This window comes from Scyliorhinus torazame, chromosome 26 (assembly GCF_047496885.1).
Source record: "Scyliorhinus torazame isolate Kashiwa2021f chromosome 26, sScyTor2.1, whole genome shotgun sequence".
Classification (NCBI taxonomy): domain Eukaryota; kingdom Metazoa; phylum Chordata; class Chondrichthyes; order Carcharhiniformes; family Scyliorhinidae; genus Scyliorhinus; species Scyliorhinus torazame.
In genome coordinates, this window is record NC_092732.1 from 32,883,118 (window position 1) to 32,895,752 (window position 12,635).

Here is a 12,635-nt window from a genome sequence, read left to right on the forward strand (position 1 = left end):
CAAATTGGTGAGACATGATTTTCCCCTTATAAAGCCATGCTGACTTTCCCTAATTAGCCCTTGCATGTCTAAACGCCTGTAGATCCTGTCCCTCAGAATACCTTCGAACTTACCCACTATAGAAGTAAGGCTCACCTGTATGTAGTTCCTGGGCATATCCCTACAGCCCTTCTTAAATAAGGGATTCCCAGCCTCTGACCTGCTCTGGTAGCCACAGTATTTATACGTCTGGGTCCAGCTCAGTTTCTGATCAATGGTAACCCCCAGGATGTGGATAGTGGGGGATTCAGCGATGGTAATGCCATTGAGTGTCACGGGGAGATGGTTAGATCCTCTCTTGTCGGAGATGGTCATTGCCTGCCACTTGTGTGGCGCGAATGTAACTTGCCCCTTGCCAGCCCGAGCCTGGATATTGTCCGGGTCTTGCTGCGTTTGGACAGGGACTGCTTCATTATCTGAGGAGACGCGAATGGTGCTGAACGTTGTCATCAGCGAACATCCCCACTTCTTTTTTTAAATTTGAGTACCCAATTAATTTTTTTTCAATTAAGGGGCAATTTAGCTTGGCAAATCCACTTACCCTCTTGAATATATTGAAAGTTTCAGCATCAACTACTTCCTGTGATAATCAATTCCACAGGCTCACCACACTTTGTCCACTACCGTGAGGAACTCCTGCAATGATGTCCCGGAGCTGAGATGATTGACCTCCAACCACCACAACCATCTTCCTTTGTGCCGGGTATGACTCCAACCAGCGGAGAGTTTTCCCTGATTCCCATTGGCTCCAGTTTAGCGAGGGCTCCTTGATGCCACACTCGGTCAAATGCTGCCTTGATGTCGAGGGCAGTCACTCTCACCTCACCTCTGGCATTCTGCTCTTTTGTCCGTGTTTGAACCAAGGCTGTAATGAGGTCAGGAGCTGAGTGGCCCTGGGCGGAACCCAAACTGAGCGTCCGTGAGCAGGTTATTGCTGAGTAAGTGCTGCTTGATAACACTGCTGATGACTCCTTCCATCACTTTGCTGATGATGTGAATGTCCCTTTAAGAAAAGTGTGCTTTATCAAGCGGCTGCAGTGATGTCATTGTGTGGGTGGAGCTGGGCTCTGCTCTTTATACTTTTGCTTTGTGCTGAGAGCTGTTTTTGGCTGTGTTTAGTTGTGCTTTCAGTTGGAGAGCTGCATTCAAACCAAGCAGATGTGTGTATTGATCTCTCTCTCTGCAAGCTAAAGAATGTCTCCAGATCACTTGATAATTTCAAAGTAATACCTGTTTCTGTAAAGAATGCAAACCTACTGTCTTTGTTAAAAGGGTTTTTTGACTTCTGGATGTTGTTTGGAAAGTTATTAAGGGTTACCTATAGAGTACTGTATCTATTGGGGTTATCAGGGTTGGCAGTTGATAAACTGTTTACTGTGTATTTATAAAATGTTAACTAGATTCATAGAATAAACATTGTTTGTTTAAAAATACATTTAGATCTGTTGCATCACGCCTGTAAAGTGGGCCCTTGTGCTCCCCATAAGCAAAATCTATTAAAAGTTGTGGGTCAGGTGCACTCCATGATATACCTTGGTGTTCTCTAAACCCTGGCCCATAATCAGGCGGTGGGGTGGCGCAGTGGTTAGCACTGCTGCCTCACGGCGCCAAGGACCCGGGTTCAAACCCGGCCCCAGGTCACTGTCCGTGTGGAGTTTGCACCTTCTCCCAGTGTCAACCTTCAGGGCCAGTCCACAAAACTGGAGCACCCGCAGGAAACCCGGGGAGAGCGTGCAAACTCCCCCCACACACACACAGTGACCCCAAGGCCGGAATCGAACCCGGGTCTCCGGGCGCTGTGAGGCAGCAGTGCTAACCACTGTGTCACCCTGCCACCTTGTTGCACATTCCCCTCTCTATGTCTAGTCACTCAGTTAATAATCTACCTTCCTGTTTTTTGCTACCATAGTGGGTAACTTATCCACATTATACTGATTGTGACGTGCTTTCTGCCCACTCGCTCAGCTTGTCCAAATCACACTTGAGGCATCTCTGTCCCGAGTCGGCCGTTCCTTCGCTGTTGCCGGGTCAGAATCCTGGAACACCTTCCCTAGCAGCACGGTGGGTGTACCTACACCACACAGGGCTGCAGCGGGTTCAAAATGGCGGCTCACCCCTCCCTCCCCCAAGCTTCGCGAAGGGCAACAAATACCGAGCTTGACCAGCCCGATCTCTCATGAATAGCGTTACAAAATGCAGCCAAAACACTGATTAAAACTTTATTAAAAAACATGATAAGACAGATGGCGATAAAACACTTGTCAAAAGCTCAGATAAAGGGCACATTAAAAGTCAGGAGGGAGTGGTGCAGGGACACGGTGCAGCGTGGCCTCTTGGTGTCCAGGGGCCTGCCTCGCTGAATTAGCTGAAGAACAGGCGATAGTCCCAGCCCACCTCGCCCGCGGGGTTAAAATCGAGCCCACGAGGCGTGCGGGGAGCTGACGCGGGCAAATCTGTACCTTCAGCCCAGAGCTATGGGACAGGAGGGCGCGTCGGTCCACGGCGCGCACACACACACTTACCTACGGGCCTGGGTACAGGATAAGCAATTGACGGGGGTGGGGGGGTGGATAGGACACATCGTCCGCTACGTGAACGGTGCCCAACATTAAAATATAAATGCATTTTACAGAAGCCCCCTTCATCCCTCCTCCAGAGACAGATCGTAAAATGTACAGCGCCCAGGGAGGTCAGTTGGCCCATCGAGTCTGCACCAGCCCTTGGAACGAGCGCCCTATTTAGGCCCATGCCTCTACCCTATCCCCGTATCCCCACCTAACCTCCAGGGGCAGTTAAGGATGGGCATTAAATGCTGGGCCTGGCTAGCGACCCCGCATCTCCTGAATGGTTAGAAAAGGAAGGTACTACGCTCGTTTGGAGAGATTATGATGCTGCTGGGCAATTTAAACAGACACCAATCGATCAGTCCATGTGTCTGGCATTGTTACTCGCTGAAATTCAAGTCGCAACACGACATTATTGGAGTTGGATTGGCGCAGGCAGGGGAGGATGGGCTCCTCGGCAACGCTGCTCCTCACGCCCTGGCCGAGCCCGGGAAACATTTGAGCAGCCCATCGGCCGAGAGTCGAAACGCGGCACTGACCGCCAGGCCGCAGAGACTCGCTGTGCACCCCCCGCCGGGTCTGGAAGATTAAAGGGGCCGATTTAAATCGAGAGGTGGGGGGGGGGGGGGGGGTGGTCTCCACATGATTCGAGAGGGTCGAGAGAAACGATTCCCTCTGGCGGGGAGGTTCTCCAGAACTAGGAGGGGGTTAGAATCTTAAAACGTAGAACCGGGCTGCTCAGCTGGGGACGTCCTCGCACGAAGGGGTCGGACAAATCGGAATTTTCTCCGCCACGTAACAAAAACGGAACTGGGTCGGCAGACCCTCAGATACAGGAAAAGATTGACGGCGGAATTGGCTCGGGGGGGGGGGGGGGGGGGGGGGGGGTTGAATGGCCTGTCAACCAGGACCGTAACAGGAAATCATTAAAAGCAGTTATAATGGACAGACGGCCAAGGGAAATCTGAAACCCCGGCAGGTTTCCTCCGGCACTTCATTCAGCAGCAGTGCCGGGAAAGGAGGAATCCTCCCGTTTGGCGCACGTTTAGAAGCTCACGGGGGTGGGGCCTGGCGCCAACATTGCAGCAACCACATCCTTTGGCAATCACACTGTTATAAAAGTGGTGACGGGTCTTTGGCTGAACTGTAGTCGGACACACACCTTGCCCGGTGGGCACCGCGGGGGGGGGCGATCAGATTGTTTCATCGACCCCGGCCGTGACATTTGGGATTACCGCTTTTGTTTTGATGCAATAAGGGGCTGCTCTTTGCGTTTGTCCCGGGATTTGTTTCATTGGATCAGCCTAACAGGGCACATTTGGTAGTTGGGGGAAAACAGGCACAGGCTGCCACTCTGCTGGGCTGTTCCCAGAATAAACTTGTTGAAGGTAAAAAGATAAATTTTAGACTCGCTTCTTCACCATACACGATTCCTGGAGTTAACACCCCGGGGCGCTGGGACGCTCCAAGGTGAGGTACAGGAAATTCGACCACCAGCGTTCATCCAAATTACCCACCGTGGGCACGGCCCAAAACCTTTGCGGCAATTCAGTCGGGCACTGTCGCAAGACACTTGTTCCCACGGTTTACATCGGCGGCAGACGGATGCAACCTTTCGCCTGCCATTCGTCTCCCTCGCCTTCGAGGTCGGGCGCCTCCCCCCCAGCTGGAGCTCGCCCGTGGACACAGCAGATTACCTTCGATCCCAAGCGCTCCCCCGGGACATCCAACTGCGGACGCTGGAAAGTGAAGCAGCCGGTCAGTCCCGCGAGCGAGCCAAGGCTGGTCGAGGAGAGTCTTTCACACGCGCCGGTGCGTCTGTGGCTCGAGTGGGGAAGGGGACGAGCCGCCTGCGGGAGTTAGAGCAGCGAAGAAGCAGGCTGGGTACAATTGTCCCCCCCCCCCCACAACCCCCTGAGTGGTCTTCGAACGGTACGGTGAAAACGTCAAGAATGGTTGGGGGCAGGAGACCGTCTCTGTAATCCTGGCTCCCTCGAAAACACCCCCAAGTTCCGGTCTGCAGAGAGAGAGAGATGTGGGGGCTGGTGCACAGGGAAGGAGCTGTGGGTTGGGAGGGGGTGGTGGGAGCTGCTGCCGTCCTGTTCCAGGCTGTCAGATTCCTTCAAGTTCTTTTTCGGGGAGCGGTCTCCGGAACAGCAGGATGTGAGGTTCTGAGGAAGAAAACAAGAGGACTCAGCAACAAACTGCATTTGTATAGCACGTTTCCTGCAGCAAAATACCCCAGGGTGCATCACTTAGAGAAAGAGAGGAACAGAGAGAGAAAGAGAGAGACAGAGAGAGAGACAGGGAGAGGGACAGAGAGAGAGGGACAGGGGGGGGGGGGGAGAGAGAGAGAGGGACAGAGAGAGAGGGACAGTGAGGGAGAGACGAAGAGAGACAGAGAGAGGGAGGAGAGAGAGACAGAGAGAGAGACGGAGCGATGGGAATCGGGGGGGATGCTCGAGAGGCCGGGATTGGAGGAGAGCAGAGATCTCGGAGGGTTGTAGGGGCTGGAGGAGGTTACAGAGATAGGGAGGGGATGTAGGGGCTGGAGGAGGTTACAGAGATAGGGAGGGGGTGTAGGGACTGGAGGAGGTTACAGAGATAGGGAGGGGGTGTAGGGGCTGGAGGAGGTTACAGAGATAGGGAGGGGGTGTAGGGGCTGGAGGAGGTTACAGAGATAGGGAGGGGATGTAGGGGCTGGAGGAGGTTAGAGATAGGGAGGGGGTGTAGGGGCTGGAAGAGGTTAGAGATAGGGAGGGGGTGTAGGGGCTGGAGGAGGTTACAGAGATAGGGAGGGGGTGTAGGGGCTGGAGGAGGTTACAGAGATAGGGAGGGGGTGTAGGGGCTGGAGGAGGTTACAGAGATAGGGAGGGGGTGTAGGGGCTGGAGGAGGTTACAGAGATAGGGAGGGGGTGTCGGGGCTGGAGGTTACAGAGATAGGGAGGGGGTGTAGGGGCTGGAGGAGGTTACAGAGATAGGGAGGGGGTGTAGTGGCTGGAGGAGGTTACAGAGATAGGGAGGGGGTGTAGGGGCTGGAGGTGGTTACAGGGATAGGGAGGGGGTGTCGGGGCTGGGGGAGGTTACAGAGATAGGGAGGGGGTGTAGGTGCTGGAGAAGGTTAGAGATAGGGAGGGGGTGTAGGGGCCGGAGGAGGTTAAAGAGGTAGGGAGGGGGTGTAGGGGCCGGATGGGGTTACAGAGATAGGGAGGGGGTGTAGGGGCTGGAGGAGGTTACAGAGATAGGGAGGGGGTGTAGGGGCTGGAGGAGGTGACAGAGATAGGGAGGGGGTGTAGGGGCCGGAGGAGGTTAAAGAGGTAGGGAGGGGGTGTAGGGGCCGGATGGGGTTACAGAGATAGGGAGGGGGTGTAGGGGCTGGAGGAGGTTACAGAGATAGGGAGGGGGTGTAGGGGCTGGAGGAGGTGACAGAGATAGGGAGGGGGTGTAGGAGGTTACAGAGATAGGGAGGGGGTGTAGGGGCTGGAGGAGGTTACAGAGATAGGGAGGGGGTGTAGGGGCTGGAGGAGGTTACAGAGATAGGGAGGGGGTGTAGGAGGTTACAGAGATAGGGAGGGGGTGTAGGGGCTGGAGGAGGTTTCAGTGGTGGGGAGGGGGAGTAGAGGCTGGAGGAGGTTACAGAGATAGCGAGGGGGTGTAGGGGGCTGGAGGAGGTTACAGAGATAGGGAGGGGGAGTAGAGGCTGGAGGAGGTTACAGAGACAGGGAGGGGGTGTAGGGGGCTGGAGGAGGTTACAGAGATAGGAAGGGAGTGTGGGGACTGGAGGAGGTTACAGAGATAGGGAGGGGGTGTAGGGACTGGAGGAGGTTACAGAGATAGGGAGTGGGTGTGGGGGCTGGAGGAGGTTACAGAGATAGGGAGGGGGTGTAGGGGCAGGAGGAGGTTACAGAGATAGGGAGGGGGTGTAGAGGTTGGAGGACGTTACAGAGATAGGGAGGGGGTGTAGAGGTTGGAGGACGTTACAGAGATAGGGAGGGGGTGTAGAGGTTGGAGGACGTTACAGAGATAGGGAGGGGCTGAGAAGGGATGTGCAGACCAGGCTGAGAATTGTAACCTGGTCGAGTTGCCGGTTTTGAAGCCAGCGAGGGTTGGTGAGTAGAGCGAATGTCGGGTTTACAGCTCAGATCAGTGGCTGTTCGGAGGAAATACACACCAGCCTCCTCCCGCCCCCGATGATGGGACTTATCACGCCGTCAGGGGAATCTAACAGTCTTAATTTTCTTTTAAATTCCATTCCCCTACCTTCCTCTCACTGCCCTCGCCGGAGTCCCTCTGCAGCTGCCGACTCCAGCACATCACCCGTGTTCCAACTCAAGTCATTGAAGGTCCACAAGGTCCTGCTAATGTTCTCACAAGTCCCAGCAAGTGGGACGTGGGTGTGTGATTGGAGAGAATTAGTCCATGTGTGCGGGCTGAGGGAAGGAACACAGAGCCTGCTCCCCCATTCATTATGATCATGGCTAATCCCGCTTCCCCCCCCTCTCCTTTGATCCCATCCTCCCCAAGTGCTATATCGAACTGCTTCTCGAAAACAGACAACATTTTGGCCTCAACTACTGCCCGTGGTGACGGATTCCACAGGCCGACCACTCACTGGGTGAAGAAATGTCTCCCCCATCTCGGTCCTAAATGTGGGCAGCGCGGTAGCACAAGTGGATAGCACTGTGACTGCACAGCGCCAGGGTCGATTCCCCGCTGGGTCACTGTCTTGTGCGGAGTCTGCACGATCAAGGGGCTGGTTTAGCACAGGGCTAAAGAGCTGGCTTTTAAAGCAGACCAAGGCAGGCCAGCAGCAGGGATTCAATTCCTGTACCAGCCTCCCCGAACAGGCGCCGGAATGTGGCGACGAGGGGCTTTTCACAGTCACTTTGTTTGAAGCCTACTTGTGACAATAAGCGATTTTCATTTCATTCCCCGTGTGTGCGTGGGTTTCCTCCGGGTGCTCCGGTTTCCTCCCACAGTCCAAAGATGTGCCGGTTAGGCGGATTGGCCGTGCTAATTTGCCCTTCGTGTCCAAAAAGGTTAGGAGGGGTTATTGGGTTACGGAGATAGGGTGAAAATGAGGGCTTAATGTGGTTCGGTGCAGACTCGATGGGCCGAATGGCCTCCTTCTGCACTGTATGGTCTATGTATCTATGTAAATGGTCTCCCCCGTATCCTCAGGCTGTGACCCCCTGGTTCTGGACACCCCCCACCATCGGGAACATCCTTCCTGCATCTACCCTGTCCAGTCCTGTTAGAATCCTGGTTTCTATGAGATTCCCCCCCCCCCGCCCTCATTCTTCTGAACTCCAGCGAGAACAATCCTAACCCACTCAATCTCTCCTCGTACGTCAGTCCCGCCATCCCTGGAATCAGTCTGGTAAACCCTCGCTGCACTCCCTCCAGAGCAAGAACATCCTTCCTCAGCGAAGGAGACCAAAACTGCCCACAATACTCCAGGTGTGGCCTCACCAAGTCCATGTATAATTGCAGCAGGACTTGGGTCCGGTGAGGTGATGGGACACCTCTCTGCTCACTCGGGTTACCTGGCTCGTGGATCATGTAGTGAATCCAGCCCGGGCTTTGCTGAACTCCCAGGTTCCTCCACTCGGTCTCCGACATCAGGTGGGTCTTGGGGACCAGCTTTGCGATCTTCTTGGGCAGCATGACGTGGCTGGGGGGGAGAAAGAGAAAGGAGAACGTCTGGGTCTCGGCAATGAACCGCCAGTCCGGCAGTCTCTGCACAGCCAGAGTCGCCCCAGGCAGGAATCAAACCCCTATCGCCAGCGCCAGGAGGCATCGGCGCTAACCCATCGTGCCATCTGAGAACCATTCATACAATATATGTCAATAACATTCAGATTGTAGCGAGAGTTCTTTGTCACGTCCTGCATCACTTTCCGCCCCCCCCACCACCCACCAAATAATACAGACCCACAAGCTACTGACGAGCTACTTGCTGTGTCTGAGTACGAACTCCGAGTTTCATCAACAGGGACATACTTCAGCAGCGAGAAAACATTCGCCTTCCCTTGTCTTCCGGAGAGGGGGGGGGAGCAGGGGACTGCCTTCCGGAGAGTGGGGGCAGGGGACTGCCTTCCGGGGAGGGGACTGTGGGTGGGTGTGCGGGGGGCTGTCTGTAGTGGCTAGAGGGTGGATTGTTCCTTCAGAGGGCTAGCAAGACCCAATGGGCAGAACAACTTCCCTTTGCGCTTTAACCAGGCTGGGGTTTAGTATAAATGAGGGAATTGACTCAACCGCGACACCATAGAGATTTAACAGCAGAGAAAGTGGCCCATCGAGTCTGGGCCGGCCGTTGAGCACCTGTCTATTCTAATCCCGTTTCCCAGCACTTGGTCCGTAGCCGCGTGTGGCGACGGGGTTTCAGGGCCTCGTCCAAATGCTTCTGAAATGTTGTGAGGGTTCCCGCCTCGACTCCCCTTTCAGGCAGCGAGTTCCCGATTCCCCACCACCCTCCGGGTGAAAAGGGGTTTTCCCCAAATCCCCTCAAAACCTCCCGCCCCGACCGTAAATCTGTGCCCCCTGGTTATTGGCCCCTCCGCTGAGGGGAAAGGTTCCTTCCTCTCCACTCTATCCGTGTCCCTCATCATTCTGTCCCCCTCGATCAGGTCCCCACTCAGCCTTCTCAGCTCCAAGGAAAACCACCCCGGCCTAACCAGCCTCTCTTCACAGCTGAAACGCTCCGGCCCAGGCAGCATCCTGGTGAATCTCCCCCGCACCCTCTCCAGCGCAGTCACATCCTTCCTATAGAGTGGCGACGAGAACGGCGCACAGTACTCTAGCTGTGGACCAACCAGCATTTTATACATAACCTCCCCGCTCTTAGATTCCCAGCCTCAGCTAATAAAGGCAAGTATCCCACAGGCCTCCGTAACCACCTCATCTACCTATCCTCCTGCCCTCAGGGATCTATGGACCAGCACTCCAAGGTCCCTCTGGTTCCCCTGCCCTTCCTACCTTCCATTGTGTATTCCCGTGCCTTGTTTGTCCTATCAAAATGCATCGCCTCACGCTTTTCAGGGTTAAATTCCATTTGCCCATGTTCTGATCAACCTGTCAGTATCATCCTTGGATCTGAGCATTTTCTCTTCGCAATTTATCACACCACCAATTATTGTGTCATCTGCGAACTGATCAGACACCCCCTACATTGATTAATCTACACCACAAACAGCAAAGGGACCCCGCACCGATCGCTGCAGAACACCACTGGACATAGGCTTCCAGTCACAAAAACAACCTGCAACCATTTCATCCCATTCCCAGTCCTCTCCAGCTGTGAAAAAGGAGACATCCAAACTCAGAACGTTAGCTCCGCTCTCTCTCCACTGTCAGGCCTGCTGAGATTATCCAGCCTTTTCTGTCCTTGCTTCGACCGTCAACCTCTGGATCCCATGGGCTGTCCCCTTCTTGACCAGTCTCCCGTATGGGTCCTTGTCAAAAGCCTCGTTGAAGTCCATGTAGACCACATCAACTGCGCTACCCTTGTCTTCCGCGAGGGGCCTTGTGTTATGGGCCAGGGTTTGGAGAACCCCAAAGTGTATCATGGAGTTCACATGCCACACAACTTTTACTAGATTGTGGTATGGGGAGCACACGGCCCACTCTACAGGTGTGGGACAGCAGAAATGGAAAAGTATTTTTTTAAACAAAACAATGTTTATTCTATGAACTCAAGTTAATATTTTTAAAACAAACAGTGAACATCTTAGCAACCATCGATTCAAATACAACCCCCAAAGACTACAACACTAAGTAAACCTTTAAGCTTTCCTTTTTAACATCCATACGACTTTAAAACAAAACCTTTAACAGAAGCACATCAGGTTAAAGTCACGACTGAGAACATTTATAATTCTGAATTCACCGAATGATCAAGAGATAGTCTTTTCATGGCAGAGAGAACAGCAGTACAGCTGCTCTGTCTGGCTTCAGCTCCAACACTGAAAACGAAACTAAAACACACCCTGCAGCCTGCTCAAAAATGAAAGTAAAAAGCTGACAGACCGCCCAGCTCCACCCACTCTCTGACTTCACTGCAGTAGTAAACACCCATTTCTTAAAGATACTCTCACTACAGATATTTATATACAGGCCCATTTCTTAACACCCATTTCTTAAAGGTACACTCACATGGCACTTGTCAAAAGCCTCACTGAAGCCCATGTGGACCACATCAACCGTGCTACCCTCGTCTCCAGTGAGGGGCCTTGTCAAAAGCCTTACTGAAGTCCATGTAGACCACATCTACCGCGCTACCCTCGTCTATGCACCTGGTCACCTCACGAAGCCCCCTCCCCCGACAAAGCCACACCGAATCCCCTTGATCAACCACTGCTGCCCCCCCCCCCAAAGAGCGGGGGGGGGGCAGCACCTTCCAGAGCCCCTCCCACAATTGTTCCCCCGCCGCTGGACCAACTGGCCTGTAAATTCTGGGTTCATCCCCACAGGAATCACCGGACCCCCTCCCCCTCTTGTGCCCGAAAGCATAAAGATGGAAGGGGGGGGGGGTAGAGAAACTCCTCCCCTCCCCCCACACACACAACAGGTGCAGCCCGGATGTGATTGGTGGGAGAAACCGGAAATGGCTGCTGGGAGGCGTGAGGAACTACACCTCCCGTCGGCCCGCGCGCGGAAGGTGTACGTCACATCCGGTCTGCCCGACGGCCCGGGCCCCGGAGTTTGAACGCGGCGGGTTTCGAGCATCAAAAGGGATTGAGCGGAGTGGCCATCCCCCGCGCTCCCCCGGCCCCGCTCTCACCGGTACTCGAAGGCGCCGTCGTTGTAACGATCCGAATAGTAAATCTCGTTTCGGTCCATTTCCCAACCGCCGCCCAACCGCCCGGCTCGCGGCTCCTCAAACCCGCGCGCTACCTCCCCATTGGCTGCTGGGCCGCGCCTCCCCATTGGCTGCTGCTTCGCGCGCGGTGCCATTGGCCGCCATCTTCAATTCCAGCCTCCCGGTTGGCTGCTGGGTATCGCGCCATCCCATTGGCTCCCGTTCCCCGCGCGGTCCCATTGTCCGCCACCCCCCTAATCCAGCCTCCCCATTGGCTGTTGGGCCGAGCCATCCCATTGGCTCCCGGTCCCCGCGCGCTCCCATTAGCTGCCGACCCCTATCCAGCGTCCCCATTGGCTGCCGGCCCCTAATCCTGCCTCTCCATTGGCTGCTGGGCCGCGCCACCACATTGGCTGCTGCTTCCCGTGCGCTCCCTTTGGCTGCCGCCCCCTAATCCAGCCTCCCCGTTGGCTGCTGGGCTCTGCCATCCCATTGGCCATCACTCTCTGCGTGCTCATTGGCTGCGAAGCCTCGCCATCCCATTGGCTGCCGCGCCCCATTGGCTGTCACTGCGCATAATCCTATTGGCTGTCGCCCCTAACCCTGCCTCTGCATTAGCCGCGGAGTCCCATTGGCTCAGGACGCCGCCCCCTGAAAGAGCCCCGCCCAGCCATTGTGGTACAATGCCACTTTACACGGAGGTGAGGCGGGTGGGTTAGCACTACTGCCTCGTGGCACCAGGGTCCCAGGTTCGATTCCCCGCTGGGTCACTGTCCGTGTGGAGTCTGCACGTTCTCCCCGTGTCTGCGTGGGTTTCCTCCGGGTGCTCCGGTTTCCCCCCGCAGTCCAAAGATGCGCATGTTAGGTGGATTGGCCGTGCTAAATTGTCCCTTAGTGTCTAAAGATGTGCAGGTAAGGTGGATTGGCCGTGCTAAATTGTCCCTTAGTGTCCAAAGATGTGCAGGTTAGGTGGATTGGCCGTGTTAAATTGTCCCTTAGTGTCCAAAGATGTGCAGGTTAGGTGGATTGGCCGTGCTAAATTGTCCCTTAGTGTCCAAAGATGCGCATGTTAGGTGGATTGGCCGTGCTAAATTGTCCCTTAGGGTCTAAAGATGTGCAGGTAAGGTGGATTGGCCGTGTTAAATTGTCCCTTAGTGTCCAAAGATGTGCAGGTTAGGTGGATTGGCCGTGCTAAATTGTCCCTTAGTGTCCAAAGATGTGCAGGTTAGGTG

General features: G+C 54.8%; 1 protein-coding gene across 1 annotated transcript; it reads right to left on the minus strand.

Annotated features, from left to right (window-relative positions):
- Positions 1 to 2,244: 2,244 nt before the first annotated feature.
- LOC140402946 (cyclin-dependent kinases regulatory subunit 1-like) lies at positions 2,245 to 11,534 on the minus strand. The gene is made up of 3 exons (XM_072490589.1): positions 11,386 to 11,534; positions 8,150 to 8,277; positions 2,245 to 4,774 (listed from the first exon to the last, which is right to left on the minus strand). Exons 1-3 carry the CDS (start codon positions 11,529 to 11,531, stop codon positions 4,716 to 4,718), a joined length of 333 nt encoding a protein of 110 aa, XP_072346690.1. The 5' UTR covers positions 11,532 to 11,534; the 3' UTR covers positions 2,245 to 4,715.
- Between the last annotated feature and the right edge of the window lie 1,101 nt (positions 11,535 to 12,635).